The 22,372-nt window shown below is 41.7% G+C and overlaps 1 protein-coding gene across 3 annotated transcripts in view; it reads right to left on the bottom strand.

Annotated features, from left to right (window-relative positions):
- Nucleotides 1–22,372, bottom strand: part of TTC12 (tetratricopeptide repeat domain 12) — a 355,554-nt gene that overhangs the window by 246,575 nt on the left and 86,607 nt on the right. For all 3 annotated transcript variants that reach the window (XM_073603090.1, XM_073603091.1, XM_073603092.1), the window contains 2 exons: nucleotides 20,223–20,300; nucleotides 16,906–17,027 (listed from right to left, as the gene is read on the bottom strand). In XM_073603090.1, the coding sequence (XP_073459191.1) occupies nucleotides 16,906–17,027; nucleotides 20,223–20,300 (200 nt within the window). The remainder of the gene's footprint in view (nucleotides 1–16,905; nucleotides 17,028–20,222; nucleotides 20,301–22,372) is intronic.

Here is a 22,372-nt window from a genome sequence, read left to right as displayed (position 1 = left end):
TAAATGATTATTTAAATGATTCCAGATGATTAGCTCGTTAATTGATTGTTCATTGAGTATATATATTGCTATATGTGTATTCATTAGATAGGCATGATCTTCTGATGAAGGGCGTTATCTACAATAGCCCAAAAACGTTTATTATGTGTGCCTGACTTTATGGATGTCGTGGTGATGTCCTTTTGAAGATTTCAAAATAAATACGGTTTGTGCAGCAATCCCTTGTTTTTGGATTTTTTCTATGTTGAAGCCTGTGGGAGGGCTTTATTGCTAAGGTACGGCCTGCAGTCAGATATAGCTAAACTGGATACAGTGGAGATATATATATGAGACTGTCTGTGTGTATATATATATATATATATATATATATATATATATATATATATATATATATATATATATATATATATATATATATATATATATATATATATATATATATATATTAGATACACTGCAGCTAGCTGAATAACCTGCCTGCCTGCTCAATCTAAATGACACTCTCTCTCCGTCCACACCAACAACACACTACACAGGGCCGACGTGCAGACGCCTTATATATTGTGGGGCGTGGACTTAGTCCCCCTGAGCCATGATTGGCAAAAGGCACCCTGCCTTTGGCCAATTATGGCTCTCTTAGCTGAGGGAGCTGGGAATGGCCCAAGCATGCAGGTCATGGTGCATGCTTAGGCCAATCATCATACACCAATGCACTGCGATCCGTTGCATTATGGACCGTTACGCGTTCGAATTTGGCCCAAATGACCCATAATGTTCGGTTTTCAATGAGCGGGCGAACAGCCAATGTTCGAGTCGAACTCATGTTCGACCCGAACAGAAAGCTCATTCCTATTCATGTGTCAGAATGGCCCAGTCAAAGTCTAGACCTAAATCCAATTAAGAATCCGTGGCAAGACTTGAAAATTGTTACTCACAGACACTCTCCATCCAATCTGACAGAGCTTAAGCCATTTTGCAAAGAAGAATGGGCAACAATGTCACTCTAGATGTGCAAAGCTGGTAGAGACATACCGAAAAAGACTTGCAGCTGTAATTGCAGCAAAAGGTGGTTCTACAAAGTATTGACTCGGGGGCTGAATACAAATGCATGCCACACTTTTCACATATTTGTAAAGTATGTTGAAAACTATTTATCATTTTCCTTCCACCTCACAATTATGTGCCACTTTGTATTGGTCTATCACATAAAATATGTTTTTGGTTGTAACACGACAAAATGTGGAAAATGTCAAGGGGTATGAATACTTTTACAAGGCACTGTAACTATAGAAAAATATACCATGCATGTAATTCTTCTTTAAAGAGGAAGTAAACCCTGATGGGTTTTACTTCCTCTTTTTTCCCCCTGCAAAGTAAAAGCATAATGAGCTAGTATGCATCGCATACTAGCCCATTATGTTGCACTTACCTGCAAACCAAGCCCGCGATGTCCCCGCTGGTGGCCGCATCCATCTTCTTCCTTCTTCCTACTAGGGCCATGGACTCTGGCTCTGTGACTGTTTGAGTCACGTGACATCACTACCGTGCATGCGCGCTGGAGCCGCCAGTCACGACACAGCCCGATCATGCCCTTTCACGGCCCGATGATGTCAGTGCAATCGTATATGGTAAATATCTCCTAAACCATGCAGGTTTAGGAGATATTTCCAGTATCTACAGGTAAGCCTTATTAATGGCATACCTGTAGGTAAAAGTGGTGTAACTAGGTTTACAATCACTTTAAAGTATAAACTTTAATATAAAACTTTAGTATAAAACTTTTTTTCTTCATTTTGAATATAATGGAGATGAATTAGAACACACAGGGTCTTTTTCTCAGAGAATAGGTGCCGGTGATCCCCCTTCCGAGTCATATTGTCTCCACCCTCTTCTCACCTCTGAACTCCATCCCTTGGTTTCACCTCCTACCCACCTCCCAGTACTGCCCCTTTTACAGAATACAGAACAGATTATAATTTTTTAATGCTAATTAGTTTTGTATGGAATTTGCTAATGAAATAGATCCACCCCAGCAAAAATAGACCCCCCACCAGCAATACTAGATCTCCCAGTAGCCAGCAACAATAGACCCCTCCCTCAACAGTAGATCTCTCCCATCAACAATATATCCCTGGCAACCAACATTAACCACTTAAGCCCCAGACCATTTGGCTGGCAAAAGACCAGAGCACTTTTTGCGATTCGGCACTGCGTCGCTTTAACTGACAATTGCGCGGTCGTGCGACATGGCTCCCAAACAAAATTGAAGTCCTTTTTTCCCCACAAATAGAGCTTTCTTTTGGTGGTATTTGATCACCTCTGCGGTTTTTAGTTTTTGCGCTATAAGCAAAAAATTAGCTACAATTTTGAAAAAAACGCATTATTTTTTAATTTTGCTATAATAAATATCCCCAAAAAATATATAAAAAAAAATTTTTTTCCTCAGTTTAGGCCAATATGTATTCTTCTACATATTTTTGGTAAAAAAAAAAAATCGCAATATGCATTTATTGATTGGTTTGTGCAAAAGTTATAGAGTCTACAAAATAGGGGATAGTTTTATGGCATTTTTATTAATATATTTTTTTTTTTATTAGTAATGGCGGCGATCAGCGATTTTTATCATGACTGCGACATTATGGCGGACAGATCAGACACTTTTGGCGCTATTTTGGGACCATTCACATTTATACAGCGATCAGTGCAAAAATGCACATTTACTGTGTAAATGTGACTGGCAGTGAAGGGGTTAACCACTAGGGGACGCTGTTGGGGTTAAGTGTGTCCTAGGGAGTGATTCTAACTTGGGGGGGTGGGCTATGTGTGACACGACACTGATCACCGCTTCCGATTACAGGGAGCGATGATCAGTGTGAGTGTCACTAGGCAGAACGGGGAAATTCTTGTTTACATCAGCATTTCCCCGTTCTTCCTCTCCGTGAGAAGTCCGCGGGACCTGCGATCACACTCACGGAGCTTGCGGCGTGCGCGCACGTGCCCGCAAGCCGTTACATAAAGGGCAACGTACAGGTACCTTGATATGCCTGTATGTGCCCTTCTGCCAACGTATATCGGCGTGAGCCGGTTGGAAAGTGGTTAATAGACTTTCCAGCACACCCCAGCACCTCTTGGCATGTACATTCAGTGCTGGAGCTGCGTTCCCCCAATGAACTGTGTTTTCCTGCTGAAAAAAATCCTTGAGAACATCTATTAGGCTGGGTTCACACTGAGTAATGGAGTGGCTCACAGCAGGGGACAGGGGCTTCTTCATTCACCGCTTCAGGTCCAATTTCAGCACAAATTATTGGCTGAATTCTGACCCCAAACAGACCAGAATACACACTGGACTCCTGTGCAATTCGCACCGGTGCCACTCCAGAGATGTGTGAACTGGCTCAATTGAGAGCTGGTCACAATCTCCTGACAACCTGCCTTAGGCTCTTATGGCTGTCTGTGCCCCCTGTTAGGGAGATTCACTCTCTATATTTGTGCAGTTTACCATTACCATTGAGGCTGGGTTCACACTGGTGCGACACGACAGCCGTCCTACTTTGGATCCAACTTTGCCCTGCGACTTGGGGCCGGCATGGGTCCGACTTTCAATGAACAGGGATCTGACTTGGATCCCCGCCAATGCCAGGCACTGTGTTTGGTATGAATATTCAGGGGGAACTCCGCGCCAAATTTTAAATAAAAAACCGGCATGGGTCCCCCCTCCAAGAGCATACCAGGCCCTTGGGTCTGGCATGGAGCTTAAGGGGAACCCCCTACGCCTAAAAAAACGGCGTGGGTGTCCCCCCCAATCCATACCAGACCCTTATCCGAGCACGCAGCCCGGCCAATCAGAAATGGGGTGGGGACGAGCGAGCGCCCCCCCCCTCCTGAACCGTACCAGGCCGCATGACCTCAACATGGGGGGGTGGGTGCTTTGGGGCAGGGGCGCCCTGCGATCCCTCCCACCCCAAAGCACCTTGTCCCCATGTTAATGAGGACAAGGGCCTCTTCCCAACAACCCTGGCCGTTGGTTGTCGGGGTCTGCGGGTGAGGGGCTTATCGGAATCCGGGAGCCCCCTTTAATAAGGTGGCCCCCAAATCCCGGCCCCCCACCCTATGTGAATGAGTAGGGGGTACATCGTACCCCTACCTATTCACCTAGGGAAAAAAGTATCAATGAAAAAATACAGTACACAGGTTTTTAAAGAAATTTATTAAGCAATAGGCAGCTCCGGAGTCTTCTTCCGACTACGGGGGTCTTCTCCCGACTTCGGGGGTCTCTCTGGCGTCTTCTCCCGGTGTCTGGATCTTCTGCCGGCTCATCCGCTATCTTCTGACGCTCTTTTGCTAGCGGTGGCCCGGACATCTGGATCGTCTTCTTCCCTCTTCTCTTCCAGAGTTGTTGACACGACGCTCTCTCCGGCTGTAATGCTTTCTGTGCTCTCTGCTATGACTTATATAGGCGGTGACCCCACCCCCTATGACATCACAGTCCCGGGGCATGCTGGGACTGTGCCGTCATAAGGGGGCGTGGTCATCGGGTGATGTGCACCATGTCCCCTTATGACGACACAGTCCCAGCATGCCCCGGGACTGTGACCTCATAAGGGGGCGGGGTCACCGCCTATATAAGTCCATTGCGGAGCGCTCAGAGAGCATTCCAGCTGGAGAGAGCGTCGTGTCAACATCTCTGGAAGAGAAGAGGGAAGAAGACAAGAAGGTAGAAGTCCAGGCCACCGCTAGCAAAAGAGCCGCAGAAGATAGCAGAGGAGTCGGCAGAAGATCAGGACACCGGGAGGAGATGCTGGAGAGACCCCCAAAGTCGGAAGAAGACCCCCGGAGTCAGAAGAAGACTCCGGAGCTGCCTATTGCTTAATAAATTTCTTTAAAAACCTGTGTACTGTATTTTTTCATTGACACTTTTTTCCCTAGGTGAATGGGTAGGGGTACGATGTACCCCATACTCATTCACAAAGGGTGGGGGGCCGGGATCTGGGGACCCCCTTATTAAAGGGGGCTCCCAGATTCCGATAAGCCCCCCCTGCCCACAGACCCCGACAACCAACAGCCAGGGTTGTCGGGAAGAGGCCCTTGTCCTCATCAACATGGGGACAAGGTGCTTTGGGGTGGGGGGCACAGGGCGCCCCCCCGCCCCAAAGCACCCACCCCCATGTTGAGGGCATGCGGCCTGGTACGGTTCAGGAGGGGGGGTGCTCGCTCATCCCCACCCCCATTCCTGACCGGCTGGGTTGCGTGCTTGGATAAGGGTCTGGTATGGATTTGGAGGGGGAACCCATGCCAGTTTTTTATTTAAAATTTGGCACGGAGTTCCCCCTCAAGATAATCTGAGCACAATTCGCATGCCGAAGTCGGATCATGCAAGACGGCGATCCGACTTTGATCCGACTTCAATGATAGTCAATGGGCTGAAGTAGGATCAAAGTTAGACCAAAGTAGTACAGGGAGCATTTCTAAAGTTGGAACGACTTGTGTCGGACCAGTTAGGACGGTTCCCATAGGGAAACATTGAATTTCACACGTCATGTGACATGAGCTCCCAATGTCGGAGTGTTTGTCGGACCAGTGTGAACCCAGCCTGAAAGTGGAAGTTAAAGAAAATCACACATTTTGGGTTGTCGTCAGAAAAGTAATAGAGGGGAAATCTTCCAAAGTGGGGGTTAGTTCTGGGGGCCTTGTGCCCCCCAAGGGATTTCATGACCAAAACAGGAAATTTGAGGAAATTGCTGCAAATGAAGGGGACAGGAAGTGAAGGCAATTCTCATCAATGGGGCACAGATGGCAAAGAAAACCAACAAGGATTATAATTCTCCCTTACTTTATCCAAAATTAAAAAAGAAGGTTTTGCCAGTTGTTCTTCTTAGTTATGTGTCATTTGAAATCAAATGCAACCCCCCCCCCCCCCCGTGTTAGTCATTCTAATACACTAATCTTTGTAAAAGAAAAAAAATCATTGCAACAAACAGTACCACAATAGCTAATTTTAACAACTTAAAGGGCCACTATCGTGAAAAATATAATTTCTCATAATTATAGGATGTTAATACAAATATTGACAGTACATACATATTTTATTATACTGTATTAAGTATAAAAAAAAAATAAACCTTTAAACTCCTCTGAATCTATCACATTAGCCAGCTCTCTCAAAGAGACGTACACAAAATTCAATAAAACATGGTTTTATTGGTTGGACTGCTACCGTTCAGAGGAGTATACCGACAATTAAAAAAGGGTGTACTTGCGCACTGCTATGTTGTGCTATTGAGCGCTATAAAACTACAAAACGGATCACTCACACCTATGCAAACTCTCTAAATGTGTATGCGAGAAAGAAAATGATACCCCAGCTCCACTTCCAATATGATGATCTATGAACTGTGATCCGGTGCTCTAGCCAGGACGTTCAGGCCCCAAAATGCAGTACTTGAATCAGAAAAGGGCTGGCGACTCGGATGCTCTTGACTAAAAGTACTTTTTTGGGTTACATGGGTACACGGGTACAGGTTACGCTGACGCGTTTCGGCTAAGAAGCCTTCAAAGCATACATGTTTGATTTAAAAACTGATATTTATAACAGAGTAAGCACTCCAAATAGGGTGGGTGCATCTTAATCAGAGCAATCAAAACAATTAAAAACACATGGAGAAAAGAAAGAGAAGCACAACAGGCATATGAGAAACATATCATGAACAAATAAAGCATATTCAAAATGGTGCGATAAATGTATCAAACAATGCGACTATGTTGAAAAATGCAATTATGTTTAAAAAAGATTTATATCCATCCTATCGTTCAAACCATACGGTTTTCTAGTATTGAGGGTATGTATCCACCATACTTCACGCTTGAGCAAAATATGATGAGTGTTACCTCCTCTTTGGTTTTTTTTAACCTGTTCAACACCAAAAAAGGAAAAAGTGTCAAGTTCACCATGATGGAATTCCCGGAAATGTTTTGACACATTTGATATATTTTTTAGCATTAGTATTTGTAGTGTCAATCACATGTTCCGAGATTCTAACTCTCAACGGGCGTATAGTGCACCCTACATATTGTAGACTGCAGGCACTACACTGAATAACATATACCACTGATTTATAGTTGCAGTTTATATATTGTTTGATGGTATATGTTTTCTTGGTAGAAAAAGAAAAAACTGAGGTGCTTTTTTTTATGTCTATGACACTGCCTACAGGTGTTGTGACCACACATGTAGGAACCTACAGTGAAAAGCTAGGTCTGCGATTTGTTTGACTTCTGGGAGAAAAACAAGCTGGGTGACAACATACTTCCCAGACTGGGGGCCCTTCTACTGGAAAATTGACAACCGCCCTGGATAACAGAGTACAAATCCTTGTCAGCATACAAAATGGGGATTTTTCTCCATGTGTTTTTAATTGTTTTGATTGCTCTGATTAAGATGCACCAACCCTATTTGGAGTGCTTACTCTGTTATAAATATCAGTTTTTAAATCAAACATGTATGCTTTTATGAAGGCTTCTTAGCCGAAACGCGTCAACATAGCCTGTACCCATGTACCCATGTAACCCAATAAAGGATTTTTATTCAAGAGCATCCAAGTCACCAGCCCTTTTCTGATTCAAGCTCTAAACGTGTATCAATGTGCAAAATTGTATTCAAAAGTGGTGCTGCGCTCCCAAATGCTATTGTGCTAGTGTCCTTTTAAATCTGTTTGCATAGCAATTTTCAAACTCTGCATATGATATCAAACCATTTATAGCATTAACAACACAAAACAGTGCATCAGTCCATAACGTGTCCTTTGGTATAAATGGCCTTTGCATATGCTCAATCTTTCATAAAAAACAGGCTTGTGTTCACATATGTTAGTCCCCTGAGGAAGTCACGTGAACATGTGGTGTAACACATAGATGAAGCGCCAATCTGTTGTCATGCTGAGGTGCACATTGTGAGCATACCTTGGATATACTGTCTGATTGTCTTATACCCGCACTGTGAGGACTGAATGCTTTTTACAGTTTGGTGCACTCTAAGCACCAGGAAAATGTGAGTGTTTTTTATACTTAATGTTTAATAAACAGGTTGTTTTAAAAGATAAATCACTAAGTCCACCTTTCTCTCTTTATTATTTGGACATATGGAGTGTGAGAGAAGTAGGATTATAATCTCAGGATCGCCAGCAAAGGAGTGAAACAGCATAAAATAGATCCCCAGAGAGGGACAAAATTGCATATAGACCATAGGTTGGTCTTATTCCCCAGGTGAGGGCACATGTGATGAGGGGATTATCACTAATGCATGTGGATGACTGGAGCACATAGTGGTAAACACTAATTAAGAAGGCAGTCGTTAGGATATGTGAACACAAGCTTGTTTTTATGAAAGCATGAGCATATGCAAGCGCATACATACCAAAGGACACTTTATGGACTGATGCACTGTTTGTTTTGTTTAGTTAATGTTATATATGGTTTGATATGATATGCTGAGTTGCTATGCAAACAGATTTAAAGGGACACTAGCACAATAGCATTTGGGAGCGTGGCACCACTTTTGAATACAATTATAAAAGAATATCGGCCAACCTCTCCCTTGTTGGGATGGACAGCCTGCAGTGACCTTACCCAACCAACACCGCCTTGCACCTCTTGGATCACTCAAGGTATAAAAGCCTCCTTATTGCCTTCTACTAAGTGCCTCTCCTCACCCGACGCAGTTTTCCATTCGCTACTACCCCCCCCCCCCCCCTTTTCAGTCTCCCTCATGATTTTTTTTCTGCTCTCTTCACATGTCCAAATTTTAATAAAAAACGATGGTAAGTTCAGTTTTTTTTAGTCTTCAGCGTGGCCCATTTGGGCTCGGCCTAAGGAGCCTCATTGATGCTGCCTTCTTTCTTTGTTTTATTCCTTCTTTGTCACGACACACCTATTTTATAGATAAGCATGCCTGTGACTAGCCCACATATCAGCATGAAAACTGTTTCTAAAAGTCCACTATGGGGTTCTGTGCTTGGTGCTGTCACCGCCTTAAGCCACCTACTCACAAATCACAGGGCTGTTTTATGTAGCTATTTCAAAGCGTCCTTAGAGAATGCTTGACAATACTGTTGCTTGTCTGCTGTTTTGAGCTCCACATTTTTGTACAACCCTTTTCTAAATAACAAATGCATAAAAAAAATCCTTTGCCAAGATAAAAATGAACGTTACCATTGCTGATCTCTTGCTGTCAAAAAGCCTCACTTTGTGTAAGGTACGAAGACAGATGAGTTGGCCGGTGTAAGCTTGTCTGTTAACAAGGCCATGTGGTCACTTTGATTGGCTGTCATAATGATCACAGTCACAGAGCTAATTATACTATTAAAACATTTACCAACATATTCTCAGTGTGATTACCAGATTGTGATAAGCAGTTCAATATTATTTATAAAAAATAGTTTCTACAACTGCTCAAGCATCTCTGGCAGTGTTATGCCGCGTACACACGACCGGACTTTACGGCATACTTTGCCCGGCGGACTTTACGACGGACTTTATGAATGAAGGGACTTGCCTACACACGATCAACCAAAGCCTGACGGATTTGTATGTGATGATGTACGACCGGACTAAAACAAGGAAGTTCATAGCCAGTAGCCAATAGCTGCCCTAGCGTCGGTTTTTGTCAGTCGGACTAGCATACAGACGAGCAAACTTTTCGACCGGACTCGAGTCCGTCGGATAGATTTGAAACATGTCTAATCAAATCTAAGTCCGTCAAACTTTTGAGAAAAAAAATGTCCGCTGGAGCCCACACACGATTGAATTGTCCGACGGACTCCAGTACGCCGGACCAAGTATGCCGGAAAGTCCGCTCGTGTGTATGCGGCATTAGAGCTTGTTCCACTTTTGTTGGGCAATTTGGCCAGCATGCAAACATAGAAAGCATTGCATTTGTGACACTAAAATGGACTTGATTTCCTACTACAGACTCAAAACTTCAGGGCAAAAATTATTTTAACCACTTGCCCACTGGGCACTTAAACCCCCTTTCTAACCAGACCAATTTTCAGCTTTCGGTGCTCTCACATTTTGAATGGCAATTACTCAATCATGCAACACTATACCCTTATGAAATGTTTGTCCTTTTTTTCCACACAAATAGAGATTTCTTTTGGTGGTATTTGATCACCACTGGGTTTTTTTATTTTTTGCGCTATAAAGGAAAAAAGACTGAAAATTTTGTAAAAAAAAAAAAAAAAAAAAAAAACACAGCATTTTTTTTCGTTTGTTATAAAATTTAGCAAATTAGTCATTTTTCTTCATAAATTTTGGCCAAAATTTATACTGCTACATATCTTTGGTAACATAACCCAAAATCAGTGTAAATTATTTGATCTTTGTGAAAGTTATAGAGTCTACAATCTATGGTGCCAATCGTTGAAAATTGATCACACATGATGTACTGAAGGCCTATCTCATTTTTTGACACACTAACAAGCCAGGAAAGTAAAAATACCCCCTAAATGACCCATTTTTGGAAGGTAGACATTCCAAAGTATTTAGTAAGAGGCATGATGAGTTTTTTGCAGTAATTTTTACCCACAATTCTTTAACCACTTCAATACCAGGCACTTAGACACCTTCCCGCCCAGGCAAATTTTCAGCTTTCATCGCTGTCGCAATTTGAATGACAATTGCGCGGTCATACAACACTGTACCCAAACAATTTTTTTATCATTTTGTTCCCACAAATAGAGCTTTCTTTTGGTGGTATTTGATCACCACTGCGGTTTTTATTTTTTGCGCAACAAATAAAAAAAGACCAAAAATTTTGAAAAAAAACAAGTTTTTATTTGTTTCTGTTAAAAATTTTTGGAAATAAGTATGTTTTCTTCTTTAATGATGGGCACTGATATGGCTGCACTGACGGGCACTGATACGGTGGCACTGATGGGCACCGATGAGGTGGCACCAATGAGGTGGCACTGATGAGGTGGCACTGACGGGCACTGATGATGGGCACTGATAGGCGGCACTGATGGGCACTGATAGGTGGCACTGATGGGCACTGATAGGTGGCACTGGTATGTGGCACTGATGGCCACTCATAGGTGGCACTGATGGGCATTTGTAGGTGGCATTGATGGGTACCTCTGTGTGGCACTGATGGGTACTTATTGGTGGCACTGATAGGTGGCACGGATGGGCACTGATGGGCACTGATAGGTGGGCACTGATGGGCATGGATGGGCATTGACAGGTGGCATTGATGGACACTGATGGGTGGCACTGATGACACTGATTGATGGCACTGATGCCCCTAAGGGTGGCATTGCTGGGCATCAGTGCTATATAATGGTGCCAATCAGTGCCCATTTGTGGGCACTGATTGACATAGATTGGGCACTGACTGGGCACATTGGGCACATGTGGATGGCCATGGGGTACGTACCTGGCCATCCACATGTTGCCCCCTTCCCTGGTGGTCCTAGTGGCGATCCCTGGTGGTCCAGTGTGGTGACCTGAGGGGAGGCTGTGCTGATAAACAATCAGCGCAGACCCCCCCTGTCAGGAGAGCCGCCGATCGGCTCTCCTCTACTCGCGTCTGTCAGACACGAGTGAGGAAAAGCCGATCAACGGCTCTTCCTATTGACATCGTGATCAGCCGTGATTGGACACGGTTGATCATGTGGTAAAGAGCCTCCGCCAGAGACTCTTTACCAAGATCGGTGTAGCGGTGTGTCAGACTGACACACCGCTCCACCGATCGCCGCGGGCGCGCAGCGGCATGTTATCCTGCTGGACGTCATATGACGCCCAGTCAGGATAACTGAACCACTGCCCGGCCATCATCTGCTATGGGCCGGGCAGGAAGTGGTTAACTTACCTGATCCTCTGCTCCACCAGCAGGTGCCACTCCCCCACATTGTGGTGGTGGACTGTGCTTCTGTGTCTTTTATTTATTTATTACAGGTACTTATATAGCACAATCAATTTACTAATCGCGTTTTACATATTTATTATGCTTTCACATCAGACTCTACTCTCGAGCTTACAATCTAAGGTCCCTAACTCACATTCATACATACACATACTAGGGCCAATTTAGACAGGGGCCAATAAACCTACCAAAAAATCTTTGGAGTGTGGGAGAAAACCAGAGTAACTGGAGGTAACCCATTCAGGTACAAGGAGAACATGCAAACTCTTTGCAGGCAGTTTTGTGTTAGGGATTGGAACCAACGACCCTAGTGCTGCCAGGTGGAAGTGCTAACCACTTCGCTACTGGACCCTGCATTCATCCTAATGATGTCATGACCTTGGACTGCTGGAGCATAGGGGGGAAGTCATGGCAGAGACCAGTCTAGCAGCATGGTGGAGCAGAGGATTGGGTAAGAAAATCTACTTTAAAAAGTCTCCTAGATCTAAGCTAGCAATTCATCTTTTTTTTTTTTCCCCCACTGCAAGGGATCATTTTCAGGTTTCCTGGAGTTAGGCTTTTAAAACATACACAAGTACACAACCTCTTTTCATTTTTACATTTATGAATTCTATGCCTTGAGGGCCCCTATATAAGATATGAATATTACCACCACGCATATAAGGTAAGACAGGGGTAGGCAACCTTAGAGAGGTGGAGATCCACCTAAACAACATGGGAGAAGTCAAAGATCACCGGTCACAGTGCCGCCTCCTCACTCGATGTAAACCTCTAATTGCAAGACTACCGTGTCGCAAATGTGTGCATTGCATGGCAGTCATGGGTTTAGATCAGGTGTTGAGAAGGCAACATATCGCCTCCTCACCACCTATTAACACACAGTTAGGTGACTTTTCAGAGGAGCAGCATTTGTACTTGTTCACACATAAAGTTAGTGGGTGGTAAAACAGCAGGATATAATAGAAGTCTATGGCTAAGTGCAGCAAACCCACAGGAAAACTGCAGGTACACTGCACTGCACCCACGGTGCGGGTAAACAGCAGCATATCAGTGTGAAAGAAGCCCTATACTATAATGCCCAGTGTATTGCTTCACACTGACCTGAAGATCTCTTTTTTTGGCTTCTGGCTCTTCTCTGGAGACCGCTAGCCACGATAAGAGGTGGAGTGCACTTGGTATCACTCTGCATTGGACAGGAACTAGAACTACAGAGGAGGCAGCAGCTTATGCGGCTCTTGCTCTTTACTACAGCTCCAACTTTACAAGCAATCTCACTGTTGCACTCTGATGCTCTGGAATGGCAGGTCAGCAAACCCAGACCAAGATCTACAAGCCCCCTGTCTGCGATCTACAGGTTGCTGACATCTGAGTTAAGATATACTAATATTTTTGAGGTTGCTGACCTCTGAGTTAAGATATACTAATATTTTTGTATAAAATATGTAAGACCAAATAAGTAACCAACAAACAAACATCACTGTCCAAGCATCCATAATATTTGACATTTTCTGAAACAAAGCAGATTAAGCCAAATTTGATTTATACACTTTACTGTAATAAAACCTCAAAGATAAACTAGCCTTGCAGAGACACTTTTTCAAGGACAACACATAAATAATAGAAGTAGATGCTAACGGCAAGATATTATCAAATATATAATATTGACTATGGATCTCAGAGAGAAGAGTGACATCAAAACACATGGGATGGCTGTCTGCAGATATAAAAGAACAGCATCCATACTTGATGCAGAACCATTAAGGCCCAGTGCACATCTCAGTTTCTAAGGAATGCTTGCGTAAAAAATCTATGGATGATGGGTTTTTAAAGCCTGATATTGTGTAGATAAGATAACATGCATGCTATGTGGAGTGTGTCTGTTCAACAGCCACTACATATCAGGACTGACACAAGAAAAACCTATTAGCATTTTACACTCTCAATCTCTACTAGCCCCAGATCCTATTTACAGATGGCTTTGAAATCCTGATGAGCATTTGTAGATTTTACCTGCTTTACAGCTGTTTAGTAGAGAAATCCAAGCAAAAAAACATACTGCCATTTCCATTAAGCATTTTCATACAACTGAACCCTCAATCTAGAAAAAACATATTTTAAAATCAAAGGCACTAATCCAGCTTCAATTAGTTAATTTAGTTCAAAGTGTTAGTTCAGTTAATACTTAAAGCTGGACTTTAAGGGAAATAATGGGATTTGCATATCTATATCTATACACACACCTGTGAGGCAGATAAAGGTTTCAAGTATGTATTAGTAACTGATGTTCCAGTGGGGCTCAATCCACCATCCCAGCAGAAACGTAACTTGCTAATGAAGATTTTCTTTAACTTCCAACTGGCTGGTAGCCATGGATGATCTGTTGACTTCAGTACTTTCCGAGTCACTGATATGGAATTTGCACACATTTAGTGCAATCAAAGTAAAGTAAAAACCACTTATTTGTATACTTTTTCTGAGTCACAGGTTTAAGAAGTACAGAAGCCATTGCATCAGCATGAAAGCCAAATCAAAAGCATTTTCAGAAGCAGACATCTGCAGTGGCAGTCTCCACATTTGCCTCAGCATAGGTTTCCTTTAATGCCGCGTACACACGAGGGGACTTTTCGACTGGACTGGTCCGACGGTCTATCTGACAGACTTTCAGCAGACTTCCGATGGACTTTCCCAATGAACAGACTTGCCTACACACGATTACACCAAAGTCCGACGGATTCATACATGATGACATATGACTGGACTAAAATAAGGAAGTTGATAGCCAGTAGCCAATAGCTGCCCTAGCATCGGTTTTCGTCTGTCAGACTAGCATACAGACGAGCAGACTTTTCGTTAGGAACTGGATCCGGCGGAGTTCCGACGTAAAGATTTGAAACATGTTCAAAATCTAAAGTCTGTCAGATTTTTGACTGAAAAAGTCCGCTGAAGGTCCGATGAAGCCCACACACAGTCGAATTGCCCGCCAGACTTGGTCCGTCGGACCAGTCCGGTCGAAAAGTCCGCTCGTGTGTACGTGCATAAGAGATAAATGTGCCACCTCTGCTGAATAGTAGTCATCTCAGGTCCCAGATTACCCCATTTGGTGAATCTGATGTCTCCGTACCACCACAGGTCATTGTGTGCAGAGTCAAAGTATACTGAAATTCTGTACTGGATGACAGGGGTCTCCAAATAGAAGGGAATATCAAATATAAAAATGTACATGCTCGATAGCAGACAAAGCAAAACATGTGTGTGTTTCTTTTATAAGTGCAGTCACAAAATGATACACCTTTCATTTGCTGCGTGCAGTATAATGAAGATATCTCAGCCAGATAGAATACATCACTGGATCAAAGAAGTGGAAAGATGTACAGAAAGTTGGCATTAGTAATCAGCACAGGCAGCACAGTGGCTAAATGGTTGGCACTTCTGCCTAGCAGCACTAGGGTCATTGGTTTGAATCCCAAAAAGGGCACTACCTAAATGGAGTTTGCATGTTCTCCCTGTGCCTATGTGGGTTTCTTATGGGTGCTCTGGATTCCTCCCATACGCCAAAGACATGCAGGTAGGTTATTTGGCTCCTGTTTAAATTGGCCCTAGTATGTATACGTATGAATGTGAGTTAGTGACTTTAGACTGCAAGCTCCTTGAGGCCAGGGACTGATATGAATGTATGATGTGTATGTAAAGCACTATGTAAATTGACAGTGCTGTATAAGTGCCTATAGTAAATAAAGAAAATAAAAAATGTGTTGGCTCTTATTCGGAAGTATAACAACCCTTCAATGTATAATATAATGTGTGATAGCATGTGGTTAGGTCCTTCAAACTGGCTTTGGATAGCATGTGTATGGATAGCAAGGCAGGAACTAGCCAGCACCGATGACACTGCTGCCTACTTGGCAGCAGTGTCACTATGTACATCAAATACATTCAGTGTTCTAAAAATGCATAAATGACACTTATCACACTCCAGTACACCAGGCATAAACAATACACATGGCATCATTAACCCCTTCAGATCTGCGATATAGCCGAATGACGGCAATTAACTGAATGTTGATAAATGTAAAGTTATACACTTGGGGCTAAGAATATGTACAGTACATACTAGGGGGTATCTAGAGAAGGATCTAGGTGTTCTGGTAGATCATAAGCTTAATAATAGCATGCAATGCGAAGCTGCAGTTTCCAAAGCGAGCAAAATCCTAAGATAGCAAGCGCCCCTGTAGAAATCATTAGTAGGACCTCATTTGGAATATGCAGTTCAGGGCACTAGTTCTCAAAAAGGATATTGGGGAACTGGAGAAAGTGCAGAGAAGCGCAACCAAACTGATAAGAGGCATGGAGGAGTTCAGCTACGAGGAAAGATTAGAGGAACTGAATTTATTCTCTCTTGAGAAGAGGAGATTAAGGGGGATATGATCACAATGTATAAATACATAAGTGGTCCATATAGTGAACTTGGTGTTGAATTATTCACTTTAAGGTTATCACAGAAGACAAGGAGGCACTCTTTACATCTGCAGGAAAGGAGATTTAATCTCCAAATACAGAAAGACTTCTTCACTGTAAGAGCTGTGAAAATGTGGATTAGACTCCCACAAGAACTAGTTCTGGGCAGCTCAGTAGATTACTTAAAAAATAAAAGGCCTGGATTATTTTCTAAACACAAAATAATATATCTGGATACTAACATTTATAGGTAAATCTGATCCAGGAATATATGATTGCCTCTTGGGGGGGGGGCATAGTAAGGATATTTTTCACCTGCTGGAGCAAATTGGATCATGCTTTACTGTTTTTTTTTTTTTTTGCCTTCCTCTGGATCAACTATGGGTATAGAATTGTCAATTCTTTCTTCTCCTTTTATTTGTTGAACTAGATGGACTCTTTTTTCAACCAGACTAACTATGTAACTTTATGGATAAATGTAACATGTTAGATACTAATTAAGATATTTTAATATTTTCAATAAGTCTACATACCTGGGCTCTGTTAGTATATAAGACCGTCATGTCTCTCAGCTTCTCTAGACCTTCACTGTACCGCTGAATTGCAGTTTCATAATCACCTTTTGCATATGCTTCATTTCCCATGTCCTTTAGAGCTGTGAAAGGTATATAAAGCGGAAAATGTTATACTTAACCGATGGTAATTTTCCTTTCCTGATGCAAAGCATGACAGCATATACAGTATCTCACAAAAGTGAGTACACCCCTCACATTTTTTTTCACGTTTGAATCCTGACCATGGCATTACCTGCTTGGAGTTTGCATGTTCTACTCTATGCCTGCATAGGTTTCCTTCCACACTCCAAAGACATGCTGGTAGGGTAACTGGCTCCTTTGTAAATTGGCCCTAGTATGTATGCGTGGGAGCTAGGGTTCCTAGATTGAAGGGGACTGATCTGAATGTACAATGTATATGTAAATTGATGGTGCTATATACATACTTGAAATAAATAAGTTAAAGTGGTGTTCCGGCCGAAATTATACTTTTTAAATAAAAATACCACTATAATACACAAGTTTAATGTATTCTAGTAAAGTTAGTGTGTAAACTAAGGTCTTTTTTGTTAGTTTATAGCAGTAGTTTGTTATTTTATAAACTTGCAGCAGGCCGTGGCCATCTTAAGTGTGGGCATCTGAAGTCAGACTGTATTTCTTCCTGGATCTCATCCTTGCAGATCTCGCATATGCTCAGTGCAGTAGAAGCAGTGTAATAGGTTTCAGGTCAGGTTTCCATAGCAACGGCAGTGTCAGAGGAAGTTGCCGCCCCTTCCCAGAAGGCATTGCAAACAGGAAATGATGCGATGGGCCACGGCCTGGGAGGAGGAAGGGAAACATGAATACAGCAGATATACAGTAGGTGCTAAGAAAAAAAATAAAAATATATCCAATTCGTTTACAGTGCACAGTTTAGTGAAGGATGCTGAAGAGTTGTAAAAGTGGGTGGAATTCCACTTTAATGTATGTGTTCCTTACTTAAACTTTTCCAGAAACTGGAAAAATTGAGTTGGCTTTACTTGAACCTATGGTCTATAAACTGGAAAAATTTAGTTGGCTGTACTTAAAACTATAGTTCTAGACAAGTTAAGGTATGTATTCCTAACTTAAAACACTATGGTCTATAAACTGAAAAAAAATTGAGTTGGCTTTACTGAAAACAACAAAGTTGTAAACATTAAAAGTCTAATGAGTCAGACAAAAATAAGTTTAATTGACAGTACTTAAAAAGCTGATGCAAATAGTTCCCTCAATTTTTTTGGGTAGACTCAGCACAATATTTTTTACAGTGTATAAAATTATCGATTCCTCTTTATTTAGCTTTACTGACTCACATGAAACCCAATAGCTGCTGTCATTGTCAACTGCCTAGGTTATACACACCATTTCACATTTTCCAAGTAGATATAAAAGTGTCAAATAACATTCTTTTGGACAAAATGTTTGATTGATGCTGTGCACACTTGGAAGCTGAAGGCAGTAAATAAGAACAGACAATTGACACATCAGAAACTGGTGAACATTATGTGACCTTGTTCTACCAGGCTCACTATAAATATATATTGTACTTTTGGATCTTTTTAGTCCATCTCATCAAAACCTCTCTGGCTATACTTTCTTCTTAAATATTTCATAAGTCAGTCTGTACAGTTATACTAAGTTACGACTAAATATTTAAATTCTTATCCAAAGCAGAACTAAGGTCTTGCTGTAAATAACAGCAAACAGGCAGGCTTTTATCGCAGAAGAGGCACGTCTCTTCTGCAATAAAATGCCCCTACCTACCTGGTCACCATTTCCTCGGCAGTGCAAACTGAGCTGTGCATGCGCAGCTTAGCTTACAGTGGCGGGTCTGTCTGTAAAAGCCAGGATGTTGGCCTCCTGCGCAAGTGCAGAGGTGAAGCTGTGCACCGCCAGCCAAATTTAGAGGCCCGAAGACTGGAACACAGAAGAAGATGCTGGTGCCAGTGCAGGACTTTAGTTTCACTTTAGGCCAAATTGCTGCTCTTTAAAAGTCATAGTGAATAAAGAGTCTGGGATCTCCTCAGGCTACAGAGAATATTTAAAGTGGAACTGAAGTTCCACTGTAACAAACAGTCATTTGACATTTATGGTCTCCTCTGCAATAAAATGCCCCTACCTGCCTGGTCATCATTTCCTCCAGCAGTGCAAACTGGGCCTGAAGATGCTAGTGCTGGTGCAGGACAGTTAGACAGGTAAGTATGAAGACTTTAGTTCTGCTTTAAGCCATATTGCTGCTCTTAAAAAGTTATAGTAAAAAGAGTTCTGGACCTCCTCAAGCTACAGAGAATATTTAACGTGGAACTGAAGTTCTGCTGTAACAAACAGTCGTTTAACATGCAATGTCTCTTCTGCAATAAAATGGCCCTACCTACCTGCTCACGGTCTTCTCCAGCACTATAAACTCAGCTGCCCATGCGCAGCTCAACTTACAATACTGGGACAGTCTCTGTGTACTGAAATTACAGCCTCCTGTGTATGCGTAGGAGGCATGTCATCCTGCGTTAGCCAATGAAGATGATCGAAAACTGGCAAACAGAAGAAGATGCCAGCACCAGCGAGGGAGCATTGGTAAGGTAAGTTTAACTCCTTTAGTTTTGCTTTAGGATAATAACATGCAGGAACTGCCAGACTTCAGGTGTCAACATATCCCCTTCTAAGTCAGAGCTAGAGTTTTTTATTCAACAAGGAACGTGATCACTGCAGAGCTATAGGTTTGACAGTTAAACATCTGCAGATCACTGCTTTGACACGGAGTGAAAAGGTCCATCTCTACAGAATTCTGGCAGGGGGCAGGCCTTTTATTTTACATTCTACTAAAGCTGTGGCTGATTTTTAAAGAAAACAACTGTAAGAAATTGTACATATTTTGTTTAGATGCACCTTGAATCTTTTTAGCCGATTTAAAATGAAAGATCAGTTGGGCTTTAACAGTAAATCCACTTTTAATAAAACAGAGGTAGTCGGAAGGTCAGTTAAGTTAGTAAACTATAATCATCTCTGTTCTCTTATTTATTCTACTGCTTGTATGCTTTAATATGATATATCCCCTGTCATGTCATGCATGGGCCAAAATATCAGAACTTCATAAATCAATGGAATAATTAATCATGTACATGAAGGTACTTACATACTATACTTACCACTGTCTGTTGTCTTGATTTACATTTTTTTTATAGTGTCCTTTAAAACTTCTAGACTTTTTTATTTAAATACATTTTTTTCTACAGGAAAAATATGCATTAATATCTTAGCTGTACATTAGTAAGAAATACCGTTTGCAAGTGCTTTGTTCTCCCTTCGTTTTTCAGCACGTTCCCTTGCGTCCTTCTCCAAATGGGCAAGGAAAACTTCTGATGATAGAAAATAAAAGCTTTGATGTTGGTTCATTGCATTACTCAGGCACAAAGACAGGCACAATTACAAGGTTTATCATTTGGAGCATAGGCATATAAAGTTCTTTTCAAAGTATATATATATATATATATATATATATATATATATATATATATATATATATATATATATATATATATATATATATATATATATATATATACATACACACACTGTATATACACAGCGGGTAAAATAAGTATTGAACACGTAGACATTGTGCCCAGGTGTGTATTAAATTATTCTAATCAAACAAGGTATGTACAGTATATGTCTATATATATATATATATATATATATATATATATATATATATATATATATATATATATATAATGTATAAATGTGTCCCAACACAATCCTATAATTTTTTCCTAATTAAAATTTACATCTATGGTCACAAAAAAAGAATATGATTTTAAACAGTGTATCACTCGTGATTCCATTGGGGTAGTTTACCTTTTGAATGACCTTGCCATTATCAATATATAGGAAGGACTGGAAATTAAGTGTTAAAATGGGAGAACATATTAGTATATAGGGATGGGCCAAACGGACCCCTGTTCGGTTCGCACCAGAACTTTCGAACAAAGTTTGGACCCGAATAACGAACCCCATTAAAGTCAATGGGACCCGAACGTCAAAAATCAAAAGTGCCCATTTTGAAGGCTTATATGCAAGTAATTGGGCATACAATGGTTATAGGGGTCCAGATACTGCCATGGGGGGCATGTATCAATAAAAACAAAGTTTGTGAAAATGTCATTTTTCAATGAGCAGTGATTTTTTTATATTTTAAAATCAAAGCATAAAAATGAAACATTCCTTCCAATATAGTGCCTGGGGGGGTCCCCTTAGTCTATCTGTAAAGTGGCAGGTCTGTACCATGTCTAGAATCTGCTGCAGCAATAATTGCATTTATAAAGCCCAAAAAAATAAAATTTGCCCTGCAAGCTGCCTTTATTTTGCTCAGCAAGAGCTAGGGAGCCAGAGTGTATGATAAGGCCACAATGTAGTGCACTGGGAACAAAATTAGAGATTTTTTTGATACATTCTGGTGTCACTTTGACTTTGGATAGAGGTAACGGGTGCGTAAAAATTGGTCTTTGGGTGTTGGTGGCGCCCCTAACCCTTTAGAGGTACTCTTGATGAAAGCAAGAATTGGCCTTGCTGTAAAAAATTGCAATGATATGCACTTGTCAAACAGGTGCAGAAAAATTGGTCTTTGGGTGTTGGGGGTGCCTTCCCACCATAACTCTATAGATGTACACTTGATGAAAGCAAGAATTGGCCTTGCTGTAAAAAATTGCAATGATATGTACCTGTCAAACAGGTTCAGAAAAATTACTCTTTGGGTGTCGGGGGCACCTTTTCCACCATAACCCTATAGAGGTGCTCTTGATGAAGGCAAAAAAATACAATGATATGCACCTGCCAAACAGGTGCTGAAAAATTGGTCTTTGGGTGTTAACTGTGCCCATGAAATCTATATCAAAAACATTCTTTCAGATAAAATGATTGAACACCTTCAAAGCTAGGCAGCCTCAAAGTCCTGCACATCCCAAAAAGACTTAATCAGTGACATCAGCATCAGGGTCTTCATAGCTGGTAATCCAGGACCGATTCATTTTTATAAAAGTCAAACACTAGTCAAACGCTGCCAATGGGATGTGGAAGCTGACAGCCCTGGGCGGCGAGGACTAAAAAAATCCTGAAATGCCTCACTTAGGCGGACACCTTCTCCAACACTCCTCTCTTGACCAAAAGAAGACTCAAAACTACATTTTCCACGAAACTGTAACCTACTGAAGTCAGGAAAAACGTTCAATAAAATCCTCTTTAACGTGTCCTCAAGAGATTTTATCTTCTGCTCTCTCTGTGGGGATGGGATAAGTTCTGAGACCTTCCCCTTATAACGGTGGTCAAGGAGGGTTGCCAACCAGTAATCATCCTTCTCCTTTATTCCACATATTCTTGGGTCTTTTCGCAGGCTTTGAAGCATGAGGTTGCCCATGGGCCTCAAATTTCC

The sequence above is a fragment of the Aquarana catesbeiana genome, linkage group LG10, assembly GCF_042186555.1.
Source record: "Aquarana catesbeiana isolate 2022-GZ linkage group LG10, ASM4218655v1, whole genome shotgun sequence".
Lineage (NCBI taxonomy): Eukaryota > Metazoa > Chordata > Amphibia > Anura > Ranidae > Aquarana > Aquarana catesbeiana.
This window is presented reverse-complemented; position numbering and strand designations above follow the sequence as displayed.